Raw genomic sequence first — 19,251 nt, forward strand, 5'->3', positions numbered from 1 at the left:
TGCGCGGAGGGGGAGCAGTCTGTTGCAAAAGTATTTGGCGCCCAACGTGGGGCTCGATTGTGCAAAACCGAGATAGCTCGATTGTGAAAGTAGCGTGGACACTATTGCATAAATTGAAGAGAAAAGGGTTAAAGGCCAGAGCAGAGATTGAAAACCCGAAATTGCGGAGTTTGATGTGTCCAATCCTCCCTAGGAAGCTGCTGCCTGCTATAAGAAGGAACACCCAGGGCAAGACGGCTAAGTTGATCCCGCCTCCCAGTGTTAATCCAGAAGGAAAGAAGAAAGAAGTTTCCTCCATGTTCAGAAAGGCTTTGCTGCGGGTGAAAATTGCTAGGAACTTAGAGAAAGGATGCAGTAAAACGCCATGCTCTCCATCCAGGCCTGCTCTGGACGCTGGCCTCTTGCAACCGGAAAGGATAATTCCCAAGGTGACTACTTCCACCGGCCCCCATATTTGCGGTAATATCCCGCCTACAAGTAGAACGTCTGCAGACCCGGCACGCAAAAGAAGGGCAAGTTCACTTCCGACTTCCCCCGTGTTTACAGAATAATCGTGCTACAGCTACTCAACCCCAACAGCCTGAAGAATCAGAGAAGGAAGGTCAGCCAAAGCCACAATTCGTTAAGTCGATGCCCACCCCAGAACAGACTAAGGACGATGATTGGAGGGTCCGTGAACGCATTGAACTCCTCGCCAAAGTTAGAAAGCTGGAAGCACAGAACCGGAAATTACAAAGGGACATAACCACTCTGGAAAATTCATATCATGCCTGGAATAATATTGAAGTGCAAAATTCCCAGAGTGACCACTTAAAGACTGATTTGGTTGCGCCATCAGAAGTGCAAAATTCCCAGAGCGACTACTTAGAGACTGAATTGGTTGCCCCATCGGAAGTGAAAAATTCCCAGAGCGACTACTTAGAGACTGATTTGGTTGCGCTATCGTGTAGCGAAGAAATTGCCGTAACAACCTTCACCAAAGTGATGCCAACTAATGCCCCTCCAGTGAAGTCCAGCCGACTGTCTACTGAAAATGTAGAAAATACATTGATTGATATTTTCGGAGGGAAACCAGTAAAATTTCGCGATGTGCGAAAGATTTTGGGAAAACACAAATTGAAGTTGCCCCACTCCTTCCCTTTATATCGCTTTCTGAAACAACAGAAGTTGTTATTGTAAACACCTGCGAGGTGCAGATGTGAATTTTACCTGTGATATTATTTTGTATGCCATTTTTGTGTTGATTCTAATAAAGGCTGAAGTGAGCCATGATTTTTTGTATCTGTGGGTACTAAAAAAAAAAGTCTCTTTTGATAAAGCACATAGGCCAATGAAAGGGCGTGCTGGAGAGCGGCGGAGCTCTCGAAGCTAGGAAAGCTTCCTCTGGAGATATGAAGGGTATTGCAGATCCAAATAGCTGGTTTGCTAATGTAATAAAAAAAGATTAATGTAGGGTGGTATGCATACTGGTTCACGTGTGATTTATATTCTGTGCCCCTTATGTGAAGAAAATGGAAAGGTAAAAGGTTTCAATTTGAAGTTTGCTGCTCAAAACTTTTTCTGCCTAACTTATGAAAATGTTATGCCATCAAAAGATTTCCCTAAAGAGAGGGGGGTACGTAACGTGCCCACCGTTACATGGTGGTGTGGTAAAGTGTGGCATGGTTTGGTATAATGATGTATATATATTTAAAAACATTCTGCCGGCACACTGTCGATGGCTCACATGTTAGTTTTGTAAGAAGGACGCTATTGATTTAAGTTATCTCTCTTTCGGTCAAAGAATGTGTTCTTCCCATTGTTGTTGGTTTGTAACTGATAAAGAATTGTCTATTTCTTCTGTATAGAATCGGTACAACGCAATGTGCTTTTAGTTATTTTTATGTTTAGGGATTTTTACCGAGTAGGATTGAGAGAATTTTGAACGTACGGTTTGTATCTCTGATTAAAGTGAGTTGGCAACGCGTACTCATAGTTAGGTTTTTCGCCGCCCATGCGCCACTCCCAAACGTTATAAAAGCAGCGCAGACGGGCCGAGAGCTCAGTTGACTGCCAGATGCCAACTGCGGAAGGATCGGAAGATCTGGTCCCCAAGACTTCGGTCTAGGATAAGTCCCCGGCCAGATCTTCCCTAACTGATGTTTCCCCCTTACTGATCCGGTTCCAGGTTCAAACCTCGGACAAGCCCCCGACCGGGTCATTTCTTCAACAGTACCTTGGTTCCCAGGTGCAAACCCCGGGAAGGTTCCCGACCAAGGAACTGAAATGGATGAGTCCCTCACGAACCGGTTCCTAGGTGCAAACCCTGGACAGCCCCCGACCGGTTCTCCCCGTAGATCCTGGTTCCAGGTTCAAACCTCGGACGAGTCCCCGACCAGGTTCTCGCACACCGTCCGTCCTGATTCGTTGGGAGGTACCGACGCTTGTCACCTGGCTCACGCCCAAATGGAAGTACCCGCGGACCCTGTGCATCCCGTTTCTTTAACTTCTATTTTTCTTCCCCCCCCCCCGTTGGCAAATTTGATAGAGGGCGTTTCTTTTGGTCACGTGGGGTTTTCTTTTATGTAATCACGTGGGACCCTTTTTACTGTTAATTGGTTTTTGTTAATTAGACACGTGGCCCCGGATAATTATTAGTACATTACGGAACTCGCGTATTTGTATCAAGTGGGATAAAGTAGAGTAGTGTGTTGTTCCCATGTGGGCTAAGGGTTGTATTATTATTATTATTATTATTATTATTATTATTATTATTATTATTGGTGCCTAAGTTGAATAAAATTGTCACGTGGCATGAAAACAGGAGGTCCCTAACTGAAATAAACTTTGTCTATTTGGATCCAACTGGTACTGTAATTAACTCTAATCTATCAGGGATAAAATTGTATGCAACCACCAGAGTAAATGTAAGGTAAATTATTTTGTCATGTAATAAGTTTGTTAACGGGTCAATGCTTTACCCGGGGGTCGAACTGATTATCATTTAACACAACATTTCTGTAAATACCTTGTATTCACTTTTTGCGGTAAAATATAAATGACCATTGCTCACACTCAAAAAGGATATTCATGGTTTTTCATTTCGAGCTTCACTGTTATTCAAGTTACGCCCAGCAAGCCCTGAGATATCCAGAATCTGTGTTCTCCGACTGGAAGGAAGTTAGCACTTATGGGTAGACTTTTGCCTCGCTCCCCCCATCTTGTAAGGTTCTGTGTAGCTCCTTGTGTAAGGGCTCTGCGTAGCCCCTGTGTGTAGTTTCTGCGCGGAGGGGGAGCAGTCTGTTGCACACGTCAGGCACTTGCTGTACAGACTGTGAGCGGTGCACGATGTTTGGTGTGCAATCCGTGTTTCGAAGTGAGCTGGCTGTTGGTAACTGTAAAACTGTAATATTCGTGTACTATGTTTTCTTTTTATTTCCTTTTGTGAAATAAATCTGTTGTTCAGCATATAGGCTTTGTGTGCAGTGTGGTGATAATTGATATAAATTGTCTCTCACATGTGTGTGCTCATTTACCTGAATATGATTGTTCATACATTTAAAACAAAAATGTTTAGTTACAACAGACTCAAGTACACATTTGGTCTTACTTCTCTCTCAAGTAATTTACAATGCATTGTAGAAAATAATCATAATTCGAGCGAAGCGAGGAACAAAATTTCTAGATCCAATTTTTGCAAACTTAAAACAATATTGATTTAATATGGCGCAAAGAATTTCACGGGGTGCCATGGCATTCTGTGTTTCACAACTTCTTTCATTTAGATCATTCGGTGCCCAGATCCGACTCGTGCCACTCCCTAGCTACGGCTCTTTAACGTGATGAGACTGTAAGAAAAGGAGAGAATGCGAGCGAAGCGAGCAAAAAAATTACGAAACGTATTTCTATTTGCATAAAATTTGTAATCGAGGGGGGACAATTGTTCCTCTGTGCCCTCCGGCAGGTGCTTTTGGACGTCTGGAAGAAAAATCGAAGAACATATATGAAAACTAATTCCATCTTGAGTATCATTTTGTCCTGCTACTCTTAGATTCTAATAGCCTTGCTTTTCTTCATTTCAATGTTTGCTCCTCCTAGAATTTGCTTCCGTTCAAGGTTGGGGAGGCAATGCCCCCTGCCCCCTCTGTGGTTACGACACTGCTTCCTCTTACTTTGGCTAAGCAAAGTTTGACTCTGAATTCTAAAGTATAAATTTTTTAGCAGTAACCATTGCCGAAGTTCGACAAATGTGTTTATTTTCTCTGTACCCTAGAGTGTATACCACTGACTTAGTAAGTTGCCTCACGATATCATTTCAGCTCTGGAATATGGAATGAAACAAGAAACAGATGAAAAATTCTCATATTAATGGTTTATTAAATAGCATACTGTTCTAGACGAACATATATCCCTAGGTCTCGCCTGCCTAGTGCCGTGTGCATTTATACGCAATTTACTTGGAATGCTTTGATACTTGCAATGTAATTACAACGCATGAATAAAATATTGTATTCGTCATTTGGGACAAACTGCGTTGCATTCCTGTTCCCAGTCTTCTGGAATCTGTGGTGCCGTAAGTTCTAGGAACTGTTCCAAAGGACACATGACGTCACAGTCAAAAACAGGTATTGTCTCTATGTCAGCATCAAGGCCATCCTTGTACAAGACCTGCGGGAAAAAATAATAAATACATCAGAATATATTGCAACTAATTGAAGTGCCAAAAAAATCCTTATGTCAGTACCACCTTCTATTTATCAAATGCATGTTGAGTGGTCGAAACATGTCTCGGCTTCGAGATCTGGCCAGGTCACTGGTACTCCTTTGTGAATATCGCTTCATAAATTTTATCTCATCACCATTCGTTCCCATTGTCGCTATTAGCCTAAAGGGGCAAGGAATCGTAAAAATATATGCTTTTTATGGTACTTCATGAAGTGATAAATATAACTTGTACTGTTCTCGAATGTGTCATTTTCTCATAAATGTAATACTATTTTACGATTGTAATCAAACTTCCTTCTCCCATAGCATGATCATCTTATGGAAGATGGCATTGTGTGGTCGACTCACTTTCTCACCTCGTACTTATCGTTCCGATTGATCTAAAGAGATAAAAAATCGACTGTATCTAACTGAAAAAATTGTAGTTCCTCTCTTTGTTGAAAGATGTCACCAGAAACATTTTGGTTGTACTCAAAAGTGCAAGATTTTTTTTAAAGGAAGATTCTTTCTCTTTCTTTGTGTCTCCTATCGATCTGCTCTTTATCTCCTAAGTCTCCCTCCCTCTGTCTCTTTTTACTCATTTCTTTCTGGTTCTATAGTGATCGAAAGCTCAACTGGCGGCTGACCTACTTTTTGCTAAATAGCTCTATCTATCCACCAATCGTCTTCGGGCGTGTGTGCATCAAGGATTGTCAACAACCTCAGTTGCGAAGTGAAAGCTCTATGGGTAACATCGCTCTACCGTTACAACGTTGCAAAGCGTACGTCCGTTTTTGTCAGTTGTTGGTTGGTTGATTTGGTGTTTTAAGTCCACTTTATGCACAGTAAGGCTAATCAGGACTGGACCTACAGTTTAAAGTGGGATCCAAACCACTATGTGCCTCCACCAGGTATCGAACCCGAGACCCCTTGATTACAAGACGATGACGCTACACCACTGCGCCATCGGGAAGGCCCTTTTGTCAGTTGTGTTTATTGGCTTGTTTGTACAATGTTTGGGCGTTTTGTGTACTAATTTTCCGTGCTTTGTGTACTATTGTACAATTTTTATCCAGTAACTGGCGCTGATGAACTCAGTCTAAGTCTCTCTCTCTCTCTCTCTCTCCCAATTTACAGTACGTTTGGCAAAATGCTGTGTATCCGACACTCTTTTGTTTCGTCCTGCCAGGAACTTTCGGTGCCTTGTAAGTCTAAGATAATTCAACTGGTTGCTGATTCTTTGTTTTCCAGCTCCCAGTTGGAATTGCGAGTGGTATAATTACTCCTATATCTTTTCAATTCTTTCAATATTTACCTATTTCTATATTTCTCTCTTTCTCTCTCTCTCTCTCTCTCTCTCTCTCTCTCTCTCTCTCTCTCTCTCTCTCTATATATATATATATATATATATATAATATATATATATATATATATATATATACATATTTGTACTTTCTCTTTCTCTCTCTCTCGTGTTCTTTTCCTATCAATATGAGCTTTCGGATTTTCCTTATACCTACTTTTACATCCATCTTGCTCCTGATGTTTCTAAATCGTTGTATTAAAACGTCTATTAATGCTCGAAAATCGTTCTCTCGGTGGTCAAGAAAATGTGTTAAGGCTATTTTACTATAGACCACCTGAATCTTCATCTAGACCTTCTTATCTATCGTGCTATTTGTCTACTCTATATGCTGTTTATCACAAAGTGCAAGGATACGTACCGAAATTTTTTTAACTAATAATTTCTGTTCTCGCTGTGTTCCAAGCAAGGACGGAAAGCCTGCCTACCTGTACGAAGAGTTCCCCAGTTTCCAAATCCTTCTGAAGCTCCAACGTAAGCAGGGCGGCGTACTTGGGAAGGAGGGGGTGCGAATAGCCAATCGTCCTAAGGAAATTCACGATGACATCGTCATGGGCGGAGTACATGAACATTTTCGTGTCTGGGGAAAGAGATCCTTCGGCCTTCTGTCTGATTTGGGTTGCAATTTGTCCTAGCAATGGTCCTGAAAGGCAAATTCAATTATTTATGGTTAATTCAACCAGTGTTTCCATGCGATTGAAGATTTCCTCGATACAGGAAAGTCAGATAACATTTTAGATTAAAAAGGAAAGGAAAATTTTACGAAAATTTCAAACTTGCAGGAAAATTTGAAGACATCTTAGTCACGTCACATATCAAGGCTGTTGGAGAAATGCACTTAAATCAAAAAGTGAAACTTTACATTAGGTAATTTTTATGTTTATTAATTTAATAGCAAACATTACAGACATGATATACATGTTCGATCAGCACTGTTTAGAATCTTTAGATCAACGTAAGGTGATGTTTGTCCCATCATCCATTTCATCAGTTCATCATTCATCATCATCACGATTTATCTAAGATGCAGAAAAGCCAGGTAAATAACCAAATTCAAATTAAATTAAAACTTTGATAAGAAACTTACTATTATTACAACCGTCAAGAATAATTGAGACTTAGAAATATATATAATATACCAACACTTACTACATTAAGTATCTTCACGGTACGTCATCCAACATCATCCATAATACAACAATTAGGAATAAGTTAAATGTCACAAATCGTGACCATAAATAAAATCTAGTGATTCATGTAATATAATAGAAGAGAAAGGGTGTAAGTTGTTAGGAATACTTACAAGGATTTACCATTATAATAATCAACCAATTTGCTTGATACATTTCTAGTTGAACTCATAGAAAGAACTCAAATATTCAACCTTTGTCTCTCAATTTACTTATCTAGAATAAATAATAAGTTTAGATGTATTATATTAGAGAACACTAAACGTCTAGGATAAAGACGGTCTTTCATTTTCAAAATGTACTTTATCCATTTTGAGAAATAATTATATGCGAAATACAATTTTCGACTTCATTCTCCAATATGGCGTCCTTTGCATTATTCGATGTACTAAGGATCTAGTTTAATTACGATGACCAGCTTAATTTGGATTGTTGATAGATTTAGTATGTTACAGTTACACTAAACAGCGTTGTTAAAATGTGTGAAAACTTACCTTTCATATTTATCAATTCTATTTCATGTTCTTATTACATTAAGTATAAAAGTGAAACTGTCTCTGGAAATCCACTTTTCCAAACATTAACTTGGGGACAAAGGTTCAACACGAATTGCTGGGAAGGTTCATAATTACTGAATAGCATATGACGGTCATCAATTTTTTATTTCTCTATATAATCTTAAATCTAACTGTGTTAAATTTATAAATATGAACAGGCAACAACAGTACCATATTTTGCGAGTCCTATGTGTTGAATAAAGTGACACAGTTACTTTAGAAAATAATGTGTCGTTATGAAGTAAGAGACTCATTAAAACATAGCAATTTTGGGTACCCATTTCAAACCCGTCGCTTAAAGTTAGAGAATCGTTGTGTATATAGCCTACATATATATCAGCCATCTCCATTTTACCATCTTTTAATACCACTTATATTCACTCAAGTTTGCTTTTGAAATATAAATAACTTTATGCTTCAATAGCAAATGAAATTTGATTTGACATACCAATACAATTTGTTCATTTATCGCAAAACACGTAAAATCAAGATACCTGAAAACTATTTGAATTTCAAGGAACAAATTACAGGAAAAACCTTCCATGTAATCAAATAATATTTTTGTTACAAACTTCTTCCCAGTGGCGCAGGAACGTGGGTACAAGAGTATAATGTAACCCCAAAATTTTTGGAGGGAGTTTCAATACTCCCTAAAACCTTCGATTTTAATTGTAGCCCTTGTACTGTGGGATCCAGTAGTATTGCTCGGCAAATTGTGCATGACTATTTTCATTAATTTTTCTCTTACATCCTATATGTTTTTAAGCGATGGGTTTTTATTTACTGTTGGTCCAGAAGTTGTCAACAGCATGTTTTGAGTTTTATTTTACTTCATGAAACTCTTATTCGGTCAAGTAAAGTGCACGAACATGATGATGGACAATTTGCACGGTAATACTCATGGATCCCATTGTACTTCCTCAAATAATTTGACAGGCACAAGAGATTGGTGTTGGAAAAATTTCACCTTAGAAACAAGTTACTGTTGTTTACATGATCTTTCAATCCAAAAGAACCACATAAGTCTGTGGTGCTAGTTAGCTCACTATAACCGTGAAATCTGTTTAAGACGAGTTTAAGACTAAGGACTGCCCTGGCACTACGCTAACTACTTCTACAAATGTGAAGATAATAACTACATTAATTTCTTCATGCAACATTAGCTAGCACTTTTGAGAAACTTGCTACACAAATTTTATTTCTCTCTCCCAGAATGTAATTGTTCGATCCTCAGCCGGGCCAAACATTTTTCTTTAAAAAAAATTCAAAATTGTAAGAATATATAAGGATTCATGTCCTACTCTCAGTTATTAAGATTGTTATCTGTAAACGAAAGTACTGCTCGACATTTTGGACAGGTCCTATATTCTTGTAAATATAAACTGTTCTCCAAAATTTAGAACGCATAATTATAAGTTTATCGAGTTATGGACATTGAAATAGTTCAATATAACCCTAAACGTTGTTTTCTAGCTGCATGGCTTTAAATTTTATGTAATAATATTTGCGTTTTTTTGCTCATTATGCGTAATAAGTGTTCAATTTCATGGAACGTAAAATATAGGTCATCATCATCACCCTTTGCCGTTTCCTGCCTCTGGCTGGATGGGGCTCCGAGATGCGTATACTTCGTGTATACTCCGTATACGGGCCGAAACCTGATGACGTCAAAAGATTAGTCGTGTGTTTTGGCGAAATACATGTATTTGAATGAGCTATTTCTACGATAAAGAGTTCCTGTAAATCTATTAATTTTAGAGTAAGAACTGTAATTGTAATCGCAAACTAAACATTAGTAAAAAAAAGTCTGTGTTCAATCAGTGCGATGTGTACAACGTTTAGGAATTTGTGAACATAGCTGCATGGTAATATTAATTACATGAATGCAGACTTTGTAACTATTATATTACTTTATTCAACACGAGAAAATGTTAATTGTTATTTATATGTCCGTTTTATTGCTCATACGTTGTCTGAAATTGTGCAGTTTAAAAGTGCAAGAGTCACGTCTTTAACACATTTTCTTGCTAGTCACAGTCAAGGATATTCACTTACTTCCTCATGCTATATTCCAGTTTACAAGAATTATGTGCTTGATATACATGACGTGAAAGAAATATAATGTACATCAATAAAATTTTACGACTGTGTTCAATTTTATTAGCATATTTCACAAATACAGTGTGGATAATTTTGTACCTTTGAACTCGGTAATGGGTGCTATATTTTTGCTTTGTCGATTATTTCTGTCAAAAGCAGGAAGATCTATTTGATTATTGCGATAGTTAACGAACTAATTATATAAAAACGTGTACTTGTGTCACCAACATTTAAGTATTTGGAAATGTAGACAAGTTGTAGACAAGTTGCTAAAATGAAAATTTACTATGTAAAGAATAACGATTATTACATTTTCATAGTCAGTCATCGATTGATTTACATTTATGCTCTGTGGAAAAGTAGGAGAGCGAGATATTATCTCAACCTATCAATCTGTTCTATATATCATAAGCACAAGAGGAAAATATAATTATCAACTTATATGTCAGCGAATATTTGCATGACACGATTTCAGTACATGTCCAGGTACAGTTAAAAGTAATCTGTCGTTATTAGGGAGAATGAAACACGGTGATATATATTAAAACTTACGCCCCATGCTCAAAAATAATTTGGTTAACTTATATTTGGGTCATTCCATGGCAAATAACCGAAATGGTAGTCGCCACTACGTCTCCAATTTTAATAAAATTTTTCACAAATGTATGTCTGAGGGTATTATGGAAAACTGTAAAATTATTTATGTCTACTGTCATTAGTTTGGGCTACAGGACTGATTAAAGTTACAGTCTCAGTGTGTAGTGATGTGGTAACGTACAGCGCGAAGGTACAAGATAAATGCTTGTAGCGTAACGAAAAGAAATGACATATGGTTTCTAGTTGTTGTATTATGTAAAGGAAATATATACAATGAAAAAAGTTAAGGTTTGGTGACAACTATATTAATTTGTGGTTGTCTTTTTCATAACCGAAAAAGCAACTTCCCACACATATATGTGGTATATATGTGGAAATCTATGTCATATTTTAAAGTGGAAGGAAATAAAGTGCAATCTTCATAGTTCTCACAAGAACAGTTCCCAAAGTGTGGGGTCTCCACACTAAAAAGGAAGACTGCAATATATTTCCTTCTTGCTTAAAAAGTGTGTCATGTATGTCAAAAATATAAAAAAGCTAAAAAAAGCACTCTTTTTGGGTGCAAAGTTCCATATGAGGGAAAGATATCAAGAAGAAATGAGTGGCAGTAAAATATTGTACTATTCCAACATGTTCCTCAGGAGAAATTTCATGATTGCACTCTGAACCATTTTCATAGAATACTGAATTATGTGTACTGCTGTTCTGCTAATATCTGCTTTCACATATAATGCGTAATTGAGATTTCCTTTCAAATATTTCGGGTTGCTGTACCTCGACGCATGCACTCACACCTGTAAAGGAGTATATTCCAAAACAAAAAAAAAATAATGCAAATTGTGAAACGTTTGTGCATTTTGATACTCATTTGTTTCATGTGAATTTCAGGAGTGTGAAATTTTGCACTGACTGAAATAAAAAAAAAAAGAGAAGAGGAAAAGGTATGGAAAAGCAAAAATGAAACAAATACAATATTCTATTGCAAAGCGTGTTGCAGCAGTTTTACATATCCCTACAAAAACTCATGCTGAACGCAACCTAAACCTTCTCATGTCAGAACTTCAGCAGAAATTCATCAACTCTTCAAGAGCTGAACAGCTTCAAATACTCACACTTGCCCCTCATAGTTGGCAAACAACAAAGGTTAAAGAATATTTCAACACTACTGAGTACATGGTACGAACAGCCAAAAAACTGAGAGCTGAGAAAGGAATACTGGCACTGCCTTTACCAAAGACTGGCATTGCTCTGAATGGGGATACCATTGATGCTTGCCGCAAATTTTATGAGAATGATGAAAACAGGCCGAATATGTGCAGGAAAGAAAGAAATCATTTCTGTGAAGGTTGACAGAGGAAGGGTGCATAAACAAAAGCATCTGGTAATGTGCAATTTAAAAGAGTTGTATGCATTGTTTAAAAATGAACATCCAAACTTGCAAATGGGGTTCTCAAAATTTGCTGAATTACGTCCAAAATGGTGTGTTCTTCCAGGAGCAGGTGGAACTCATAGTGTGTGTGTATGCATCATACACTAGAATATGAAGCTCATGCTGCACTCTGCTCAACCCCATGTCAAACTTCTTACTATAATGGAAAAATTTGTTTGTGATATATCAAATATGGAGTGTATGAGTATGTTTGGTGAATGTACAAACTGCCCAGGAAGCTATGAAGTGCAGGAGTACCTAGAAAATGTGTATGCAGAACATGAGAAAATAACATACAAACAGTGGGTCACTACAGACAGGAGCACACACACATCAGTCGTACAAACAACAGAAGAATTCATTGCTACTTTCCTTGAAAGAATCGCAGCCTTAACCAGACACCATTTTATTACCTATGCACAAAGCCACTTTCTGTCAACAAGGAAATCATCGCTTGCAGATGATGAGTGCATCCTTCTAGTAGATTTCTCAGATAATTATACTTTTGTAGCCCAAGATGCTGTGCAAGGATTTCACTGGGAAAATTCTCAAGCCACACTTCATCCTTTTGTTGCCTATGTGTAAAATGAATCATCTGTTAGTACAGTTTATCTGTGTGCTGTAAGTGATCACCAGATTCATGACAACATCTTTTTATTCCTTTCAACAAGAAGTTCTCTCAATTCTTAGAAACAGAATCCCAGCTATACGGAAAATTCTGTATTTCAGTGATGGATCTTCTGCACAATACAAAAACAGGAAAAAATTTATAAATCTCTGTCATCATGAGAAGGATTTCGGTTTGAAAGCAGAGTGGCACTTTTTTGCTAGTTGTCATGGGAAGGGACCTTCTGGTGGTGTAGGTGCCACAGTGAAACGGTTGGCAACTAGGGCAAGCATTCAAAGACCATACAACAATTATATTCTAACTCCTATGCAACTATGTGAATTTGCATCTACAATCAAGAACATTCAGGTTTTCTTTGTCAGCTCTAAGGAAATTGAACAGCAAACAGACAAGTTAAAGCCACGATTTGCTCAAGCAACTCGCATTGAAGGAACAAGAAGTCTTCATTGTCTTACATCTCACATATCCAGCATGACTACAAGAACTGAAGTTAGTGTGATATCTAAAGAAGTATCCAACGTGCTGGTAACACAAGGTAAAATAATGCTACACAGCTCATCATACGTTGCTTGTGTGTACAATTCGCAGTGGTGGTTGGGGATTATTACAGAAGTGTCTCATGACAACAGTGAATATCGTGTCAAATTTATGCACCCTCATGGACCTGCACAGAGTTTTGCATGGCCGAGCAATGAAGATTCATGTTGGCTTCCACACACTGACATTTTGCTCAGGATTTGATCACCTGGCACAGTTACTGGGAGAACCTACACTCTGGATTCAGCAACTGTGCAATGTATTCACACTGCATTTGCAAAATACAAATGAGCTGTTTTCAGTGAACTAAATTGACAACCATCACTGTCAATGTAAAATTATATTCCACATTGCAACTCTCCGATTGATCCCTTGAAATTACTTTCCACTTACAACTTCCAGTTGACTTGGGATATGATTATTGGAAACTTCCGTATTACGGATATTCTACAATGCACGCATTTCGTATGTCCGCAACAGATACCAAATGAGGCAGAGTGCAATTTTCATATTTCCTGTAAATAATACCAAAGTTCAGGTGTTTCCAATTATACCACCTGCATAGTGTTGCCACCTTTCCCATTACAAGATTTTAACTCGTGAAATAGCCTCATTTTGCACTTTCTTCCCCAAACATACTGTAAAAAGTGTCTGTAATTTATAACCAGAAACATTAAACAGCAATATGAGGTTGTGTGCTGATGAACCATACATAGAAGTCATACTCTGACGAATATAAAGACTTTGGCTGATTTCCTCAGTAGGGGGGAAATTAATAAACTTACCTGATTTTCTGCCACACATCTTAACGACAATGAATTTCAACCACTTCCTGGGCATACACATATAAAGGTAAGGCAAAATCTACATTTCGTTACAATTAAGTATACTTTACTTTGTACAATAAAGCAAAAACATACTTTCTATCTCAGTTCGTTGTTTCTTAACAATTATGTGAAAATGTTGGTGTCTTGTACTTTTTTTGAAGGATCACATTCTTTAGAGGCACCCTGTACAATATGTATTATGTTTTGAAACGAGATATTTCACACAATGATATTTCCTTACTAACTCTATACATGCACAAAAGCTTGTTACAATCTGTTACTATGAGGCGACCCGTTTCCGGACAATTCTGGTGACTTCCCATGGAATGACCCATTTTGGTTTTTAAATTTATCTAGCAGGCTTACCAAAAAGGAATATAATTAGGACTTTATGATAGGATATGCTTTTAACAATAATCTCCTGATAGACCATGAGGTTTATTGTATTCTCTTGCATTTTGCTTTGGGCTTCTTAATTAAAGTTAGTTGCTTGCATGTTGCATTAATATTCTCAACGAGTTTCATTTTTCGTGTGATCGAAAATCCCTTTTCATAGGCTTGAATTACTGTTAGGTTACTTAAGATTGGTATTCTTAGCATTTAAGTATTGCGAATAGGTTAGGCTAGACGTTTGTTGCATTACCATTTGTACACTTTCTCTCTTGCATGTTAAGATTTTGATGCGAAAATTATTTTTTTAAAAAATGTAACCTACAACCAAACCACGGGAACTTGTGCATTCAAATATTTACCAGACTTCTAGAAAATTAAACATTTATCAAATTAGACACAGGAATTGAGTTTCGAAAGTTGGAAAGCTTATTTAATACGAAATTCTAACCTTACAAGCTCTTTCCTCAACCATCTGTACGTAAACGTTTACAAATTTATCGTGCATACATAACTTAGACAGTAAGTTCTCATTCCACAGCAATTTAATAGCAATTATATACTAACGACGATAATTCTTTACGAACTTACAGTAAGTTTCAAATGTAGGATGAAAGTTTATCTCGTATATCGGCTTTTTTCCATTGGTAATTTAAAAAATAAAGGTATTTATACAGAACGGTAAAGATTGGATTTTACTTTTATCAATATTACTTACGTATTTTCCAATGTCATATAACATTTGAAACGCTCTTCAGGTGAAAGCAACGTTCTGAAGGAATAAGAGAGGACGATTCAGTCAGAAAACTAAATATTTTACTCTTACAATGCACTTTGTGAAATCTTGTAAATGGACTATACTTGGCTAATTCTGTGACGTCACGAAAGCTGGTGTGAGGCCCTTACATAAGTAAAAGTATCTCGGAGGCCCCGGGCTGGTTCGGCATAGAAGTCAAGCCTCTCCATTTTTTCCTGGTCTTGCACCACTCCTCTCTTTCCACGGTGTTCCAATCTTGTCCTCTTCTCCTAACACTTTCCACTATCTGCTCCTTCCACCGACATCTTGGTCTCCCCCTTGGCCTTATTTCCACTAATTGTGCATTGTAACCTCTTACTCGTAGTCTTTCTGCATCCATCCTCTTCATGTGTCCAAACCATCTCATTTGTGCCTGATCTATCCTGTCCTGAAGCTTCACAACACCCACTGTCTGTCGGATCTTCTCATTCCTTATTCTATCCCTTCTAGTCTTCCCAAATATACTCCTTATAAATTTCATTTCCACTGCCTGCATCTTTCTTTGTCTCTCTCTGTCATTGTCCAAGTCTCCTCCGTACGTTATTACTGGCACATAGTATGTGTTGTACATTACCTTCTTGCATTTCATATTAATCATCGAACGCTTTGATATAATCCACCACCCATTTGTCCTCTTCTATTTACCTTCTCATCAAATCTCCACTTCCAAAATGCATCCTAGATATTTGAAGCTCTCCACCACCCTCAACTCTTTCGTGTCCATCTTTATCCTTGCTTCATTTCTGGATCTGTTTCTTGTTGTCGTTAGCACCTTGCTCTTTCTACACTGAATTTCATTCCTGCTCTTCTGATTTCCTCGTTCCAACTATCAAGCTTTCTCTGTACTGTTTCTTCTCTGTTTCCCCATATTACTAAGGCACCAACCACGTTTCTATGGGTTCGCCATGAATCTCTAAACGCTACAGCATTCACACTAAACTGAAATGCAAACCTAAACATCTAGTAAACATCAACAGTAACACAATTTGCTTCTAACAGCAATGTCATTTACAATAACAGATTTACAATGAAAAGATGTTTTCTTTTTTCTATTCTTTTATTGTTATGCCATCTATTGTTGTAGTTAACGCCAATAATTACGCCTCCGCTTAAATTCTTTGAGCTGGTATAGGTATACATTTCGTAATATACATAATTAAAATTTTGTGGTCGTTTATAATCACAGAATGTTTTTGTGGACACGCTGTATTAGTCCCTTTGTCCAATCTCTTGACATTTCTCTCTTTTGCCACACTGTTGTCAACACTTTGTACAGCCTCTGCACATCTATCATTCCTGCTCGTAGTATCATATCTACTGCCACTTCATCTACTCCAGGTACCTCTCTTCATTCTCTTTAGTGCTTCCTCCAGTTCTTTCCACGTGAGATTAATTTTCCCTTCCTGTTTTCTTCTATTTTCACTTCTTCATGTTCATTTCCTTTTTTCACGTTCAGCAATTTTTCGAAATGATATCTCAACATATCTGGGTGGCCGCGGTGGCTCAGTCGGTAACGCGTCTGACTACCATGCTAAAGGTCCCGGGTTCGATCCCCGGCCGGTTCAAATCCGGGAACTTTTCTAACGATGGAAGCGGCCCCGGCGTCCACCCAGCGTCGAATAACATGGGTACCTGGGGGAAACCCTGGGGGGGTAAAGGCGGTCAGGGGAGTGATGCTGATCATATCACCCCACTCACGACCGGATCAAGAAAGTGTGGGGCGTTACCCCCACACCCCCTATACGCCTTCATGGCGTGGTGCTATGCACAGGGGAACATTTTACCTTTTTTTATCTCAACATTCTCCTTACTTCTTCATCCTCTGGTACAACATTTCCAATTTTATCCCTTAGCTTACAGCTGTCTCCTCTTTCTCTTCTCCTTTCTCTCACTAATTCATACAATACTTTCTTGTTCCCATCTACATCTTCTCCTAGCACTTTGGGCCATTCTTCCATCCACTTTCTTCTTTCCTCCTTTACTACTGTTCTTACCTCCTACTTCTTTTCCACGTACTCTTTTCGTGCATCTTGTGATTTAAATTTAAACAATTTTCTAAATGCATCATTTTTATTTTTCAGTGCCTCTCTAGTTCTTTCATTCCACCATGGTGGAGGTCAAAGAAATAATAATTATGGCAATTAGGCCTATAATAATTTATATTATTAGTAGTAGCCTTTTCGGCAATGTAATGGTTAATTTAGTCCCCCCCTCTCTGTCTCCTTCTCTCTGTTTCAAGAGACCATTAACAGAAACTCCGTTGCCCTTGGGGGATGGGCACACTTCGCTGGACTCCACCCCAAATTTTCTTTCTGGATACGCCCCTGGCTATGAGTACAACCAGAAGATGCTGAAAGTTGTAGTATGGATAACTCAAAGACCTACCTGATTTGAGTCGCTGCATCTTTGGCGAGTAGGCCTCCAAGTCGCTTCCAAACATCCTAATTTCTCTCAGAGGGTGAGGGTAGATCCTAGTGGCCCACAGGGGCAGCGTCAGATTGTACAGCTCCTTCCAATGGAAGAGAAAGCATTATTGAGCAGGAACATGAACTTTTCGGTAAGAGGAAAAATTTTAAGGACAAGAAAAGAAAATAGGTAATGGAATTACGTTGTTAAGGTATATGATGGAGGTTTTAGGTGATTTGGAACTCCAAAATAACACGACCTATCACTCTTTTAATAACATCGGATCTTTCACATTAGAAATACCAATATCCATTTAAGACGAGTCCGAGAAAGAGAAAATCCAAACGAGAACGAGTCCAAATTCTTCGAGACGTATCGATCTCGTTCGACACTTTGATGTAATGTGCGAAAATTTTTCCTAAACTTAATGTGCTTTAATATTCGACTGATACAGGCATACCAAACTGATTATTTATTGCTATGACTCATATTTGTTTATCGTGGCAACAGTGAGTATGTTCAGCTTGATTGCGTACATGCATGTCTACATTCACGCTCCAAACGGTTTCCCTTTCTTGATTGGTTACACTGTTTGTCCGCGGCCTATTGATGAGATTTGTACAGCGTCTCTCAAAAGTCTTAGGACAACGACATTTTAAACTAGGCAACCCAATTTACACAAGGCATTGGTGGGTTGCTTGTAGAGTTAGGCTCAATTTCAGTGTTGCCACATGCACAATAGATATTTATGAAATACACGAAAGGAATAAACCAAGTACTCAGTCGGTAACGCGTCTGACTACCATGCTAAAGGTCCCGGGTTCGATCCCCGGCCGGTTCAAATCCGGGAACTTTTCTAACGATGGAAGCGGCCCCGGCGCCCACCCAGCGTCGAATAACATGGGTACCTGGGAGAAACCCTGGGGGGTAAAGGCGGTCAGGGACGTGATGCTGATCACATCACCCCCACTCACGACCGGATCAAGCAAGTGTGGGGCGTTACCCCCACACCCCCTATACGCCTTCATGGCGTGGTGCTATGCACAGGGGAGCACTTTACCTTTTTTCACCCTTTATTATTGAATAAATTATTTAAAATACCAGCATTATATCGCAAATGACAAAACTCTTTCTGAAAGAAAGAAAATAGATTTTCTAGTATTTCATTGCTGATGAGTAGGGCCGGGATCCTTAGGTAAATAAATATTTTTCTGCGAGTAGATATGACCTCGTAAGTGAGTTACAAATTCCGATCATGATACCTGGAGCCTGTATACCAAATTTTATTTCAAATAGACACATATTTTCTACTTTCTTTATGTAAATACATATTTCTTAATATTCGCTCATAAATGCATAAAATGCATATTTTGTCACAGAATTTACACATAAAATTTCATATCTACTTAAATTTTCTTTTTTTATAAGATTTCTCAGAAAGAAATCAAAAGTCATTTTTTAATAGTCGCTGTACTTATTTTCGCATCTTCCAGAGGGAAAAAATTCTGTAAGACCTGGCAACAGTATCCAGTCTGGATGTAGCGAATTGAGAGGTTAAACGTAAGCTCAATGTTCGGTAGTGGACAGACCGATCCACAGTATTTGCTTGGCGTGGTGTAGCGTGGGTGTAGCACTAGTGTCTTTCGTTAGAAAGGTGAGAGTTTTCTCGATGATTGTGCGTGTTTGAAAATGCCAAAAGCGAAATCTGCACCAAGCTCTCGTTTGCAGCAATATGTTGCAGAATTCAA

General features: G+C 38.3%; 1 protein-coding gene across 1 annotated transcript in view; it reads right to left on the reverse strand.

The window, feature by feature from the left end:
* Positions 1 to 4,395: 4,395 nt before the first annotated feature.
* Positions 4,396 to 19,251, reverse strand: part of LOC145998424 (testicular acid phosphatase homolog) — a 28,300-nt gene continuing 13,444 nt past the window's right edge. Inside the window, exons 5-7 of the mRNA XM_083134830.1 lie at positions 17,483 to 17,606; positions 6,475 to 6,689; positions 4,396 to 4,647 (exon numbers count right to left, since the gene is read on the reverse strand). Of these exons, the coding sequence (XP_082990956.1) occupies positions 4,495 to 4,647; positions 6,475 to 6,689; positions 17,483 to 17,606 (492 nt within the window). The 3' untranslated portion in view covers positions 4,396 to 4,494. The remainder of the gene's footprint in view (positions 4,648 to 6,474; positions 6,690 to 17,482; positions 17,607 to 19,251) is intronic.

Source organism: Lepisma saccharinum, chromosome 14 (genome assembly GCF_977018435.1).
Source record: "Lepisma saccharinum chromosome 14, izLepSacc3.1, whole genome shotgun sequence".
NCBI classification, from domain to species: domain Eukaryota; kingdom Metazoa; phylum Arthropoda; class Insecta; order Zygentoma; family Lepismatidae; genus Lepisma; species Lepisma saccharinum.